The sequence below is a fragment of the Equus quagga genome, chromosome 14, assembly GCF_021613505.1.
Source record: "Equus quagga isolate Etosha38 chromosome 14, UCLA_HA_Equagga_1.0, whole genome shotgun sequence".
In the NCBI taxonomy this organism is placed as follows: domain Eukaryota; kingdom Metazoa; phylum Chordata; class Mammalia; order Perissodactyla; family Equidae; genus Equus; species Equus quagga.
Window position 1 is genome coordinate 6,665,313 of NC_060280.1, and position 12,878 is coordinate 6,678,190.

Here is a 12,878-nt window from a genome sequence, read left to right on the forward strand (position 1 = left end):
CCATTTGGTTTAATGATTCATTTATGGTGCATCAACCTTTAGTTTCTATGTATTGAAAATTCCTATTCATTTCATACTCAATATTATTGTAAAGACATTATAAAAGGATGGTTATATTGCATGTTAGACTCTAACTGCAGTGTTTATAATGATGAATTTTACATGAATTTTTCATCAAGGTGTATTCTCATTTTCTTTAATAAAAGAAATCCCAAGTTTTGGATAGGCATATGATCACCAACCTAATGACATTTTCCAGCCTCCTCCCACTCAGCTAAGCAGGTGACCCTGGCGAGTAGGGTGCAATGAGATATGTACCTTCACGCCCTAGCTGGACTCCTACAAAGGAATGCTTGTGAGTCCAGGTGATCTTCTCTGTCCCTCTTGCTAGAAGGTGATAGTAACAGGAAAAGCATTTTGGAGAGAGAAGTAGCTCCATATTTAGGAAATGATGGAGGTATTTCACCAGCTCTGTGCCTTACTTCTAGACTGCTAAGGAACAAAGGGGAAACTGTTCTTGTTCTATCCAAACCTCTTTCCTTCCCCTTTCCTTCACAGAGGTCAGATTTGCATTGTGGTAGGAAGACTCTCATGCCTGTTCCTTGTCAGTCACAGGCTTTCCCATTAACAAATTCCTTGCACAACTAATCCCAACTTTGTGTGCACTTCTTGGAGGATCCAACTAAACACAGCGACTCTTGTCTCCTCTCTTTGAGGTAGCAAGAAATCACTTACTACCACACTATCTCTACGACCTCATTACTGTTACTAAGAATCACTGACTATGAGCTACATTTCTACAACATTAAATAGGGGATCATAAAGTACCGATAGATTTGAGATATCAGGAATACAGGAAATGGATTTTAGTTAAACCTGCATTAACCAGAATGGCTTTTTTTCCCCTAAGAAAACATGAGACAATTTTCTTGCCCAGCAAGTAGAACAGATGAATGTATTTGTTTCTTAAGGTTTATGATCAACTCCAGAATCCTCATTCTGACTGTTTATTGTTATTGCAAAACTTTGTAGACATCACATGGATGGTACAAAAATGAAAACTTCATGGACCTCCAGGTATTTGCTATTAAGAAAATCCTGATAATCCAGTTAATGAAGGAATCCAGAAAATCATTTTAGGAAAGCAATATTTAACTGGCTTAAATTTTTTTTTTTCTTTTTGGATATGCAATATTTAAACATCCAAAAATAGCTAAAAGTTTTAAACGTGTTTTTGTTTCCTTCTTCCAATGTTTGCATTTATGTTAGAGGAAGAAAAAAGTCACCAGATGTCTGTGTTAAAAAACAATCTGGCACTAATACTGTTTGTGTTCAGTTGAAGCTAGAAGAAGAGAAAAGTTACTCACCTCTTCTGCGTGGAGGCCACAGAGCTTGCGTCCTGACAAGAGTTTGTTTTTCAAGCTTTTATTCTGAGGAAAGAAACATAGTTTTATTGCGAAGAAGTGATAAAATATTAACAATTTCCTTAAATATGTCAACAGCATTTCTCTATATTTTGTCCACGGGTAAGTCCTTCATAATATGAGATATAATGGATTTGTATAAACTGAGTAGAATCTGCAATGTAAAAGAATGTTTGTTTTATTCAATTAAAATTTTGATGTATTAGCATTGGCACATTCATTTAAAAAGACGGAACTTCATTTGGCCTTACATTTAACTCTGTTTTATTCTATTCATATATGTTATTTTATAAAATCATCCGCAATTGACGCTAGTTTCTGAAAGCACCCTCTAAAACAGCAAGCATTTATTTCTACTGTCATCTGGATGCTGCTCACCTTGGACCCCAGTGGAATACACTCACAGACCCATCGGAGGCTCACTCCCTTCATAGACCACAGTGTTAGAGTCCTCTTACATCCCTGACACCTGTGTGTTGCACTCAAAGGGCTTCTTGATGCTCAGAATTCATTTCTTCTTCCAGGCCTCATAAGTAGACTCTCTCTGCTGAGCTCCACTACAGACAGATATGTTAACCCTTTGAACCTATCACAGATGACCTAGATTCATAGACAAATGTTTGTTACTTCTGACATGGAAGCCCTGTTTTCTTAGCCATGTGAATCTCAACCCTGACAGCTGTTCAATCATATTGGCCTCAGTACACTCAGGCTTTTCTGTCTCTGCCCCAGCAACTGAGGGCCGTTTAGACAAGCAGACTAAGGGAGGGCAGAAAACTTTGTAAAGCCCACAGGATTTAGACTTTGTTCTGTCTCTACAGAAGCCAACAATGTGATGGTAAAGTACATCTCATACACATAATGACTCTAAAGAGAGTCAATTTGATGAGCACCGTGAGCAAATTGAACCAAATTTATGCAGAGTAAATGAATAACTGAATGAATGAATACATCAAATTTAAGAGATCTTCACTTACAATTCCCACCTGATTTTGAACATCATTTCCTATTTTATCTTCCTATCACGCGGAGAGGGGGTACAGCTGCCTCAGTTTGAAAGAAGCCATGTCTAATTTTTCCTCTTTAGTGAAGAGTTGAAATTCTAAAAAGCTCATTTAGAATTTCAACACCATGAAATGTTTTACACAAATGAGGGGTTATCTTTATTCACTGAAGTAATGACTTTTTGCAAATATTTGTACTCATCATACAACAAAGCACAGGATTAGGGTTTTTAAAGAGAATTTAATATACATTATCACTATACTTAAAAGCTTGTAAGCTACAATAAGGGGAACATAGAGATGTTCTAACAGCAGTGTTCCTCAGATTGTTTGTTTAAAAATACCCTAGTTTTCATTCTTTTAATGCCTATTTGCGATATTTTTGAACATGCAATCAAATTTTTTTCTAATAACCTAGTCTACTTTTCCCTTTTTGATTTCTCCTATTGTTTTTGTACATAGAGATATGTTTGCTGTTTCTAGATATTTGATATTTAGGGTTTTTTAACCTTTTTTATGTTTATAGCTTTTTAGTGGAAAGATTTGTGAATTTCAAATAAGGTCCATAGTTTGTCTAACAGTATCGTATTAATGTTAATTGTTTGGTCCTATAATTGTATGGTCACTCTGTGTGATGTTACATTAGAGGTTTTGGTAGAGCTACAGGAGAACATTTTATATTAATTTGCTATGCCTTTTTCTATATCAAAAATTATTTCACAATAAAAAGTTAAAATGTCTAAAAAATAAAATTAAGATAAATAAAATTGAGAAAGATGAGTGAAGTACATCTGATATGAGTATTTATGTGCCAACATAAACCATCCACACCTGAGTAACTTTATCAGAAATGATAATAAAGTTAATAAAATATTTAAAAATTGGTGTATGTAGTCTGTACTAAAAATTTGTCTTCACTTAAAGTTTTTCCCCTTTTTGTCTTTTATATTTTTTTCTTTATTTTTTCCTTCTGTTCTCTGTTCATTCTGTTCAGTTTTCAGGTGCTAGGTAAAGCAGTGAACAGAACGTTATTTCACTGGAAATGCTTACGACGGACTCGGATGACGCACCCGGATCCACGAGGGGAAGACCGTGCTGGCGGCGTGGAGATCGTGCAGCCACCCAAACATGAGCAGTCAGCACATTGTGTGCCCACAGGCTGCTCTGGCGGGTGGTACTTCTGGGCAACTGTGTAAAGCAATATGTTTCCACTTAGCTGAATGTCATTTCCAGAGATTAAGAATGAGAGTATTTCACTGTATTGAAATATATTCAGAGGCGGGAATAACTAATTTTAACTGACCACAACGGGGCCAATTGTGGGACCATCTGGGAGACTTGTCAAGACCCAACAGAGGTTGTTCTTAGACAGCATTTTCCTCAGAAATACAGATGATACAGAGCACTGAGTAGGGAATTCTGATTCCCAGACAATTCACTGATTTAACCTTTGTGCTCAATATGGGTGATCAGACTTCTTCTTTAATTCCAGAAAGAATTAATGGATTGATACCATTTAGGCACTAAAGACATAGTTTTTGCAGTTTTGTAATCAGACTTACATCACTTCATCTACCCTCTAAACAATGGATCACATCCCTATCCAATCTAAAATAACAACTTACACACGTAATTACCCCCAAAATGCCAGGACCAAATATGATTATCCCTCACTTGAGGGGATACAAAGAAAAGTAGATTCAAAGAGTCATCAAATGTTTACATGTCTGTTCTTTCTGCCTGTCACGCTTCTACTTTCCCTGCACCTAATAATCATACCCTGATTTTCCTTATAAGAAATATTGTTCTCTGCTAATTCCATGCAGCTTGTGTGACTCTAACTTTACCACTATATCAACACAAAGGATAAGACTCAAGCCCAGCTGATCAGGGTCTTGGTCCAGATTTGATAAAGTAACATATAAATTTTTTATTTTCAAGAATTATTGAGGAAAAGGTGCTGAGGGTCATTACTAAGTCAGAACGTATCTGAGAATAGGTCCAACATAGAAAAAGAACACCTGAGTCTGGAGAGAGAAATGCTGAATCCGGGCGATGTGGTTGGCCCCCATGCCCCCTTCATACAGCCTTGCCTGAAGCTGATGAATTCTTGAGATTTTTAGCTACACGATTCTAGCAGCAGCCCTTCTGTTCTCTTAACACCACGCTTAGATCTTTTTGCCCACTCTATCTTACACAATCACATAATTCTGTCACTTCCTTAGGACTCAGAGTAGCAGAGAAGAACATCCAAGTAACCAAGCTTTTATCTAATGCTAATGCCACCGCTTATCACAATGTGGGCAGAAAACATATCCATCTATTTGGGCTTCTCTAAATGGAAGGCAGACCCTGCTTACTACCTACTTAAGAAGTGCCTCCCTATTGGATGATGCACAAATTTGAGGCCGTTTAAAACAAATGTCCTTACAATCTTCTTGGAATCCCAGCTTACATATGTGTCAGCCCTGCCTAAAAATGTCCTTTAATATTTCCCATATGATCAAACTCAAACTCAAATCTGATAGTAACAGAAAATCTTTCTTAATAAATAGATCTGCTTAATCGAGTTTTGATTTTTGCCTGGGACCTTGAACCATCACATCTGCAGCATAGCTTACTTGGTATCTCAAATCTAACAAATATTCTGGGCTACAAAATAGAAGGAGGTATAAATCTGGTATCTCTAGAATCTTTCTATATGTAAATGTAAAAATTTAAAAATTACTATGAGTCTCCATTTTACATAGCATTTTCAAAGGAAATTAGGTATTCATTGGGATTTTTGCTTGTAAATAACAGAAACCAATAATGGCTAACTCAAGCAAAATATGAATTTATTGTGGAGATTTCATGTAAAATAAAGAGAAAGCCTGGGGAATAAGGCTCAGAGAGTAGGCAGGAACCAAGTAGGATGAGGTATCTACGATTATACAACAGGAATAGAGTTACTGTGACAAGTGAATGTGAGGCTGTAAATCACTGAGCTTAATTACAAGGTGCAATGATGAGGTGTCAGTTCACTGTCACAGTGAAAGTCTGAATCTGGGACCACTGAAGATTGTTAAATATAATAAAATATGTAAATGTGTTTATCATATTATTTTCTGGATTTAAATAGAATGTACCACTGCTGCCAGGCTGCTGAAAACATGTGTTAATGTCTCCAAGATGCAATTTAACGTAAATCAAAGGTACACACACCCGCAGCGGTCCTCGAACTGCTAGCGGAGACTCTTGTGTCTCGCTGTGGAGAGCAGCACCTGTGTGAGGATCTCCTGGAACTGATTGTGCAGAAATCGTTATATAGGACTGCTTGACATCACGTTTGTTTCAGTCTGAATGTGATTTTAAAATGCCTGGGAAATGGGCATGCCCTTTCAAATACGTCATCTTGCAATTGGAAATCTTCTATCTTGCATAAGTTTAGGAGTAATAGGTAATGTGGATACTTACCAAATATGGGATGATATTTTACAAATTTCCTCAAAGTCCCTTACTGAGGGCATCTCAGGAAAAGGATGTGTTATTGGACTGAGCTCGAAACCATGAGCATTTATGTCGCCAATTCTTAGACACACAATTTTTTCACTTTTTAGTGTTTCTGAAATCAGGATGTGGCCTACAACATTACGCACTTTTTGTTTAGGATTTATAGTCTCCCCATCCCAAGAAAGTTGTCAGATAATCCACTTTACCATTGATGACTCTTTAAAATTTAAAGATTGTTATTCCAAAGCTCTTGATTCAAAACGATAGGAAGAGGTCAATAAAGGGGAGAAATTCTTTCTCCCATTTAGAAAAGCTTCATTATATAGAAACTAGACGAAATAAGGAATGCATATTTGGCATTTTATTTATTCTAAGCCACACAGAATAAAAAGTAGAATTTACAATGAAAGGGGAGATAAAATTATTTATGAAATAGTTCTAAATCGATAATGGAGAAAAAGGCCAAAAGGAATGAGTCACCTACTTATTTCATAAAATAAATGCAGAGCTTTAGACACCTGAAATACCTTTGGTCAAACAAAGACTTAAGGAATTATAGGAAAATATAGTGTAGGTAGCAAGAAAGATGCTTAGTTGAAATCAAATATTTTCATTTAATTTCCCAATCATCCCCTTGTTTAAACATAATGCTATGATTTAATCTGTATCTAGACTAATTGTTCCCTTAATAAAGATTTATACTTTTACAGAAAGGTTTAGAATTGAGTAGACTTGAGTGATAGAATCATTCTATAAACATTTAAATAAAGCCACCAGACAGCTATGCCGTCGTCCAAGAGATGGCAGTACCCTGGCTGCGTGTTAGTCTTGCAAACATGAATTCTAAATTCAAGTGAAACACAAGTGTAACAGAAGTTTTGCAAGTGCTCAAAGATTTTCTCATGGAGGTTATCTCAGGAAGAGGCTCTATACTGAACTTGGCTCTAATTCCTTAGGGAATTTAAGAGTGCTCCATGAGAATTTTGTTCTTAGCTGAGCACCAAACTGGATGTAGCACCTATTGTCAGTCATTTAACCCCTAGACACTCAGAGTGCATTATGTGAAATAATGGAGAACATCCAGGTCATCTCTCAGACTTCCTGCACGTTCAGAACTATTGTCCTACTATCGAGAGGGGACAAAAGGGACATGAGATGATGACTTTTTCTGATGTCAGGTAAGATATAATTGTAATATTCTAATTTACTGAGCAAATTAGTTAGGCATTCTGTGTGCTAATTAGCTTCGTCTCATACCTACAAGATCACTTTTCAAATAGAATGGCTATAGTTCAGCGTGGTGGCTGAGCTCCTGGGACAGAACAACTGTACTCGAATCCCACTTCTTTAGAGGCTCTGTGATTTGGGATGCATCTTGTAACCTCTGCTGCCTCTGTTTTCACATCCATAAAACAAGGTAACTATCATGACTAACTTAACGGATGGTTGTATTAAATGAGATGATACAGGCAAAACATTTATAACAGTACTGCCACATGGTAAGCACTCAATAAACATTAGCTTTTATTATTCCAATAAAATTCATTTCATCTTGTACAAATAAAGAAGAGTAATTTTTCTTTTTCTTAAATTAGAAAACATTTTTAATAGAGAAAAATATAGAGAACGCTATCATTCACCAAAGACAAATTTTTCTTGATGATTAGGACAGCATGCCAAGAAGGTTCAGGGTTTCAGCATCCTGATTTATATATATTATTATTTTAGAAGATGGTAGATAAGTTTCTAGTTAACGAGCCCTCTAATTTCTCTTATAGATGAAGAAAAGTTTATTGTGGGAGTCATTGCACTCCTTGGTATGTCTCTCTGTGTCTGATTTGTTCCTCCTCTAAAATAGACAATTCTCTTGGAAACGGAACCTGCTTCTGCTGCCATTAATAACTCCTTTCCACTATCAGAGAGCGCTTATTCTGATTGAATAAAAAATGTGGCTAAATATATGAGATGCCATTCACTCCAGAAATAACTTTATGCCAAAAGCATTAATATTCTTGTCAACATTTATAAAGACCTTTTATGTACTGGAAATAGGGTTAAAACAATCCTTCTCTTCAAGGAGTCCACAATCCGTGAAGGAGGCTGACAGTTGCACTCAAAGGCTCTGGAGAGGCATCTGCTCAGGGAGTGACGCTGAGCCCTCTTTAGATGTGTAGAGGAGTCAGCCAAATAATAGGAAAAACCAAGAAACAGAGAAGAGCACGGGCATTAGAAATACAAGACGTTCAACGAAATCATGCATAAGGCACTGGGGAAAGAGCTGAAAGAAGGAGCAGGAGAGGTGCGCTGGGGTTAGCCACTTAAGGCCCTGTATGCCGCTGAAGTCATGGTGCTGAATGTTTAGCATAATAGTCGCATTATCAGATTTACTCTTTAGAAAAATAAAGTAAGAAGAATTTTGGATTTCAAATTCAATAACATATCTAAAGTTTGCCCCATACAGGCTTAATTAGCAGTTGAATTTTAGGCAATATTTTATAGGGAGAATACAAAACTCATGGAACTCAGCAACAAAAAAACTCCACAAGAAATAAACAACCTGATTGAAAAACAGACAGAGGAAGTGAATAGACATTTTTCCGAAAAAGACACACAGATGGCCAACAGGTGCGTGAAAAGGTGCTCAACATCATCATCAACATCCCCTAATTATCAGGGAAATGCAAACGAGAACCACATGAGACATCACCTCACACCTGTCAGAATGGCCGTCATCAAAAAGACAAGAAATAAGAAGTAGGAAAGAATGTGGAGAAAAGGGAAGTCTAGTGCCCCGTTGGTGGGAATGTAAATTGGTACAGCCACTATGGAAAACAGTATGGAGGTTCCTCAAGAAACTAAAAGTAGAACTACCCTATGATCCAGCAATCCCACTTCTGAGTGTATATCCAAAGGAATTGAAAACAATATATTGAAAAGATGTCTGCACTGCCCCCCATGTTTATTGCTGCATTATTCACAGTAGCCAAGGTATGGAGAAAACCTAAGCGTTCCTCAATGGATGAACAGATAAGGAATACATGGCATATATATGTACAATGGAATACTATTCAGCCATGAGACGGAAGGAAATCCTGACATTTGCAACAACATGGATGGACTTTGAAGGCACTATGCTAAGTGAGATATGTCAGATAAAGACAGACAAACACTGTATGATCTCACTTATATGTGGAGTCTAAAAAGGCTGAACTTGTAGAGACAGAGAGTAGAATAGTGGTTGCCACGGGCTGGGCAGTAGGGGAAATGAGGAGATGTCGGTCAAAGGGTAACAAACTTCCACTCAGAAGATGACAAAGTTCTGAACATGTAATGCACAGCGTTATGATTATAGTTAACAATACTGCATTATGTACTTGAAAGTTGCTAAGAGTAGATCTTAAATGTTCAAACCACAAAATGAAATGATAATTATGTGGCATGATGGGGGTGTTAGCTAATGCTATGGTGGTCATCGTATTGCAAGATATAAACGTTATCAAATCAATATATTGTACACCTTAAACTTAGACAATGCTGTTTGTCAATTATATCTCAGTAACGTTGGAAAAAAATCACTAGGTGCTGAGTGTATGTGTGTGTTTAAACGAGCATTTGTTGAATGCTTATTTTATGCCAGGTGTTGTACAAAGTGTGTTTACGTACACTATTTCATTGAATCCTCACAGCAGCCCTACAGGCAAAAAATTCTTAAGAATCTCCATTTTAGAAATGACAAACCTGAGGCTTAATCATGCTATTTAACCTGCCCATGTTCAAGCAGCTACTAAGTGGTAGAGCCAGGATTGGTCCAGGCCCAACACCTGTCAGAACCCATGTTCTTTCTCATTTTGCTGTGTAGTTTTTACTAATTCTCCTCTCTTTGTGAAAAATAAATAAACAAACAGTAAAGACGAGTCCTGGATTTCTGCTGCGCAGTGCATGAGCAATAACCAAAACATACAGAAACATGGAATTGGTCTCTGAGTTTTTAATTCCAGATACATGCACCTCACCAGCCAATTCAACCCCACCAGGCAATACAATAAATTGTAGTTTATAAAATAACTTTGCCCATAGAGCAGTTACTAGGCAAAGTAAATCTGTTGTGAAATCATTAGGCAAGATCAGTTAATTCACTTGTAATTAATCCTGAGGATATTCTCTTCCTGATCTGCCAGAGAAGATTTGAACACCTGCCACACTCCCTTTGCAATTCTGCTGGGAATTCTCAGCCCAAAAAAGCCATTTTATCCTAGGCACCCAGCTCAGTGACTACAGAAGTTCAGAGATCTCCCTGTTTCTTCGACTTTATAAGAGAACTGAATTCTTATTTTTGGAGTTTTACTAAAATTTATTTTACCATTTCCTCTGTTTCAGGAAAAAAAAAGTTTAGAACATATTTTCACATTCAGATACACGTGGTACAACTGCATAAGACATATCAAAGCTATGCCGTTTAAAGCTAATGCCATTAACTTTAAAAATTGTCTTGTCCAGTCTTTGCTAGTACATCACCATTGCATACATGATGACTAAAGCTCATCAAGGCTAATCTGGAAGAAAAATTTGGACGTTGTTTATTATTTATGATTTAATTGAAGCTTGCCAAATATTGACTGTTGTGAGCAATTCCTTTTTGAAGTAGTACCAGCGAGGATCTGATGTTGTAGTTCAATCCAAAAAACAAAGTTTAACTGCTATAAATTTCAAAGGACGATGATTTATTTAGTACTTCTGTTTTCTTCCCAGCATCACTAGGAAATTCCCACAAAGTGTAGCTGGAAGAGAAGCAGGCTTATCATTTGCTTTTGTGCTCCAAGCTTACCTAAGTTAGCCCTGTTGATGGTTTTATACACTGAATTGATTGGGACATTGATTTGTTTTAGTATTACTATAAATCTGATGCCACTAATAAGGGGTGTGTCTTGTTAAAGTGGAAAAGAGGCCAAATTTTCTTCATATGCTCCTAGCCTGAATTTGGCATAAAGTTCCATATGTGTGTGTATCCATAAGCAATATATGTATGCACATTTAAAAAATGTTTGCACACTTTGTGTAATGATCTCACTGCTGACAAATCCATAGGACAATTCTTGATTCTTGTCTTTCTTGCTTTATCATCAGCATTTGACACAGTTGATCAATCCTTCTCCTTGAGATAATTTTTTTTTCTACTTGTCAGTCCCCGTTGGTTCTCAGACATCTCAACTCTGGACTAACTCATGGCTGAGTACTTGGCCATTTCCTCTCTTCACCCTCACTATCTCAGTGATCTCATTCGTGACCATTGTTTTAAATACGATCTCTGACAAGGATTACCAGATTTATATATCCGGGCTAGACCCGTCTTCTCAACTCCAGCTGCTAACTCATCCATCATATGTAGTCATCTCAAATTTAAGGTATCCAAAATTAGTGTCATCTTTTCCGCAAGCCTCCTTCAGCTATGGTCTTTCCTTCTCTATTAAAGACAATACAATCTTTCTGATTGTTCCTAATAAAAATCTTGCAGCATTCTTGAGTCTTCCTGTTCTGTCACAATGTAAATAAGTTACTCAATATATATAATTAAATTCATGATAAAATATATTTTCAGAATTAAATATTGCATCTGCATCATTCTCTCCATTCTCTTTTACAATTTATTAGATACATATTACACATACTACTAGATACGTACATACATACATGCTGTACATACATATATACTATTAGATACATATTACAAACTCTCAATTTATTCATGTCTCTCTTTTTTTTTAGGCATGCTTTTTCGTGAGGAAGATTGGTCCTGAGCTAACATCTGTTGCCAATCTTCCTCTTTTTTTTTTCTCCTCAAAGCCCCAGTAAATAGTTGGATATCCTAGTTGTAAGTCATTCTAGTTCTTCTATGTGGGACGCCACCACAGCATGGCTTGATAGGTGGTGCATAGGTCTGTGCCCAGGATCCGAACCAGTGAAGCCTGGGTTGCCTAAGCAGAGTGTGCAAACTTAACCACTCAGCCATAGGGACAGCCCCATTCATGTCTCTTAACTACACACACACATACCACACACGCACACCTCTTTTTATTTGTGTGGAATTCTAAGCTAATTCCTCAAAGTACGCTATGAGTCATTATTTCTCTTTTCAAACTTGTCCAGACAAGAGGGTTTGTTTTTTCTAAAATAACTTTATTTGTATTTTAAATTATTCCAATGGCTATAAGTACATAAGTTTTCTTTCCAAGGTCTATAATTGTCCTTATTTTATATCCAGCTGTTCCTTCATTTTCTCTCTTAACACTTTTATAAATAATTGATGTTTTTCATATTCTTGCATTCATCTCTTAGAGTTACCTGAAACACCTGTTTTAAAATTTTTGTCTCCACAGTCAATTAAGCCAACATTGCTCTTTTCCCCATGGCGGCTGGGTATGCAATTGTTGCCAACAGCAGCCTCCCAGGTAGTGTATGCAGCCTGCTGCTTGCATGGGTTGGCCTAAGGCACCTTGGAGACAGCTCTTTCCAGTGGCATTCATTTCTGACCTCATGCTGTCCCCAGTCTAGGCTCCAGACTGGTACGTGGGGTGCCTTTGGAAAGCCCCAGGGCACAGTGACAAGGGTCCACATTGACCAAGTTATCATATTCATCCATACCACACTGCAGAACAAGGAACATGTGACTGAGGCCCTGTGCAGGGCCAAGTTCAAGTTCCCTGGCTGCCAGAAGATCCACATCTCCAAAAAGTGAGTCTTCATTAAGTTTAACGAGGATGAATTTGAAGATATGGTGGCCGAAATGTGGCTCATCTCAGATGGCTGTGAGGTCAAATACATCCCTAATCCTGGCCTCCTGGACAAATGGTGGCTCTGCACTTGTGATGGCTTCAACAGCGCCCCTGCCCCACTCACGCCCACCAATAAATACTACTTCCTGTCCATCTAAAAATAAAATAAAATTTCTATCATGTTCTTC

General features: G+C 37.3%; 1 protein-coding gene and 1 non-coding gene across 2 annotated transcripts in view; one reads left to right on the top strand and one right to left on the bottom strand.

Annotated features, from left to right (window-relative positions):
* LUZP2 (leucine zipper protein 2) overlaps positions 1–12,878 on the bottom strand; it is a 455,713-nt gene that overhangs the window by 114,896 nt on the left and 327,939 nt on the right. Inside the window, exon 6 of the mRNA XM_046638106.1 lies at positions 1,368–1,430. Coding sequence (XP_046494062.1) covers positions 1,368–1,430 — 63 coding nt within the window. The remainder of the gene's footprint in view (positions 1–1,367; positions 1,431–12,878) is intronic.
* LOC124225925 (small nucleolar RNA SNORA70) lies at positions 12,289–12,423 on the top strand. Its single transcript, XR_006885141.1, has one exon. It is a non-coding gene; the product is annotated as a small nucleolar RNA SNORA70 (small nucleolar RNA).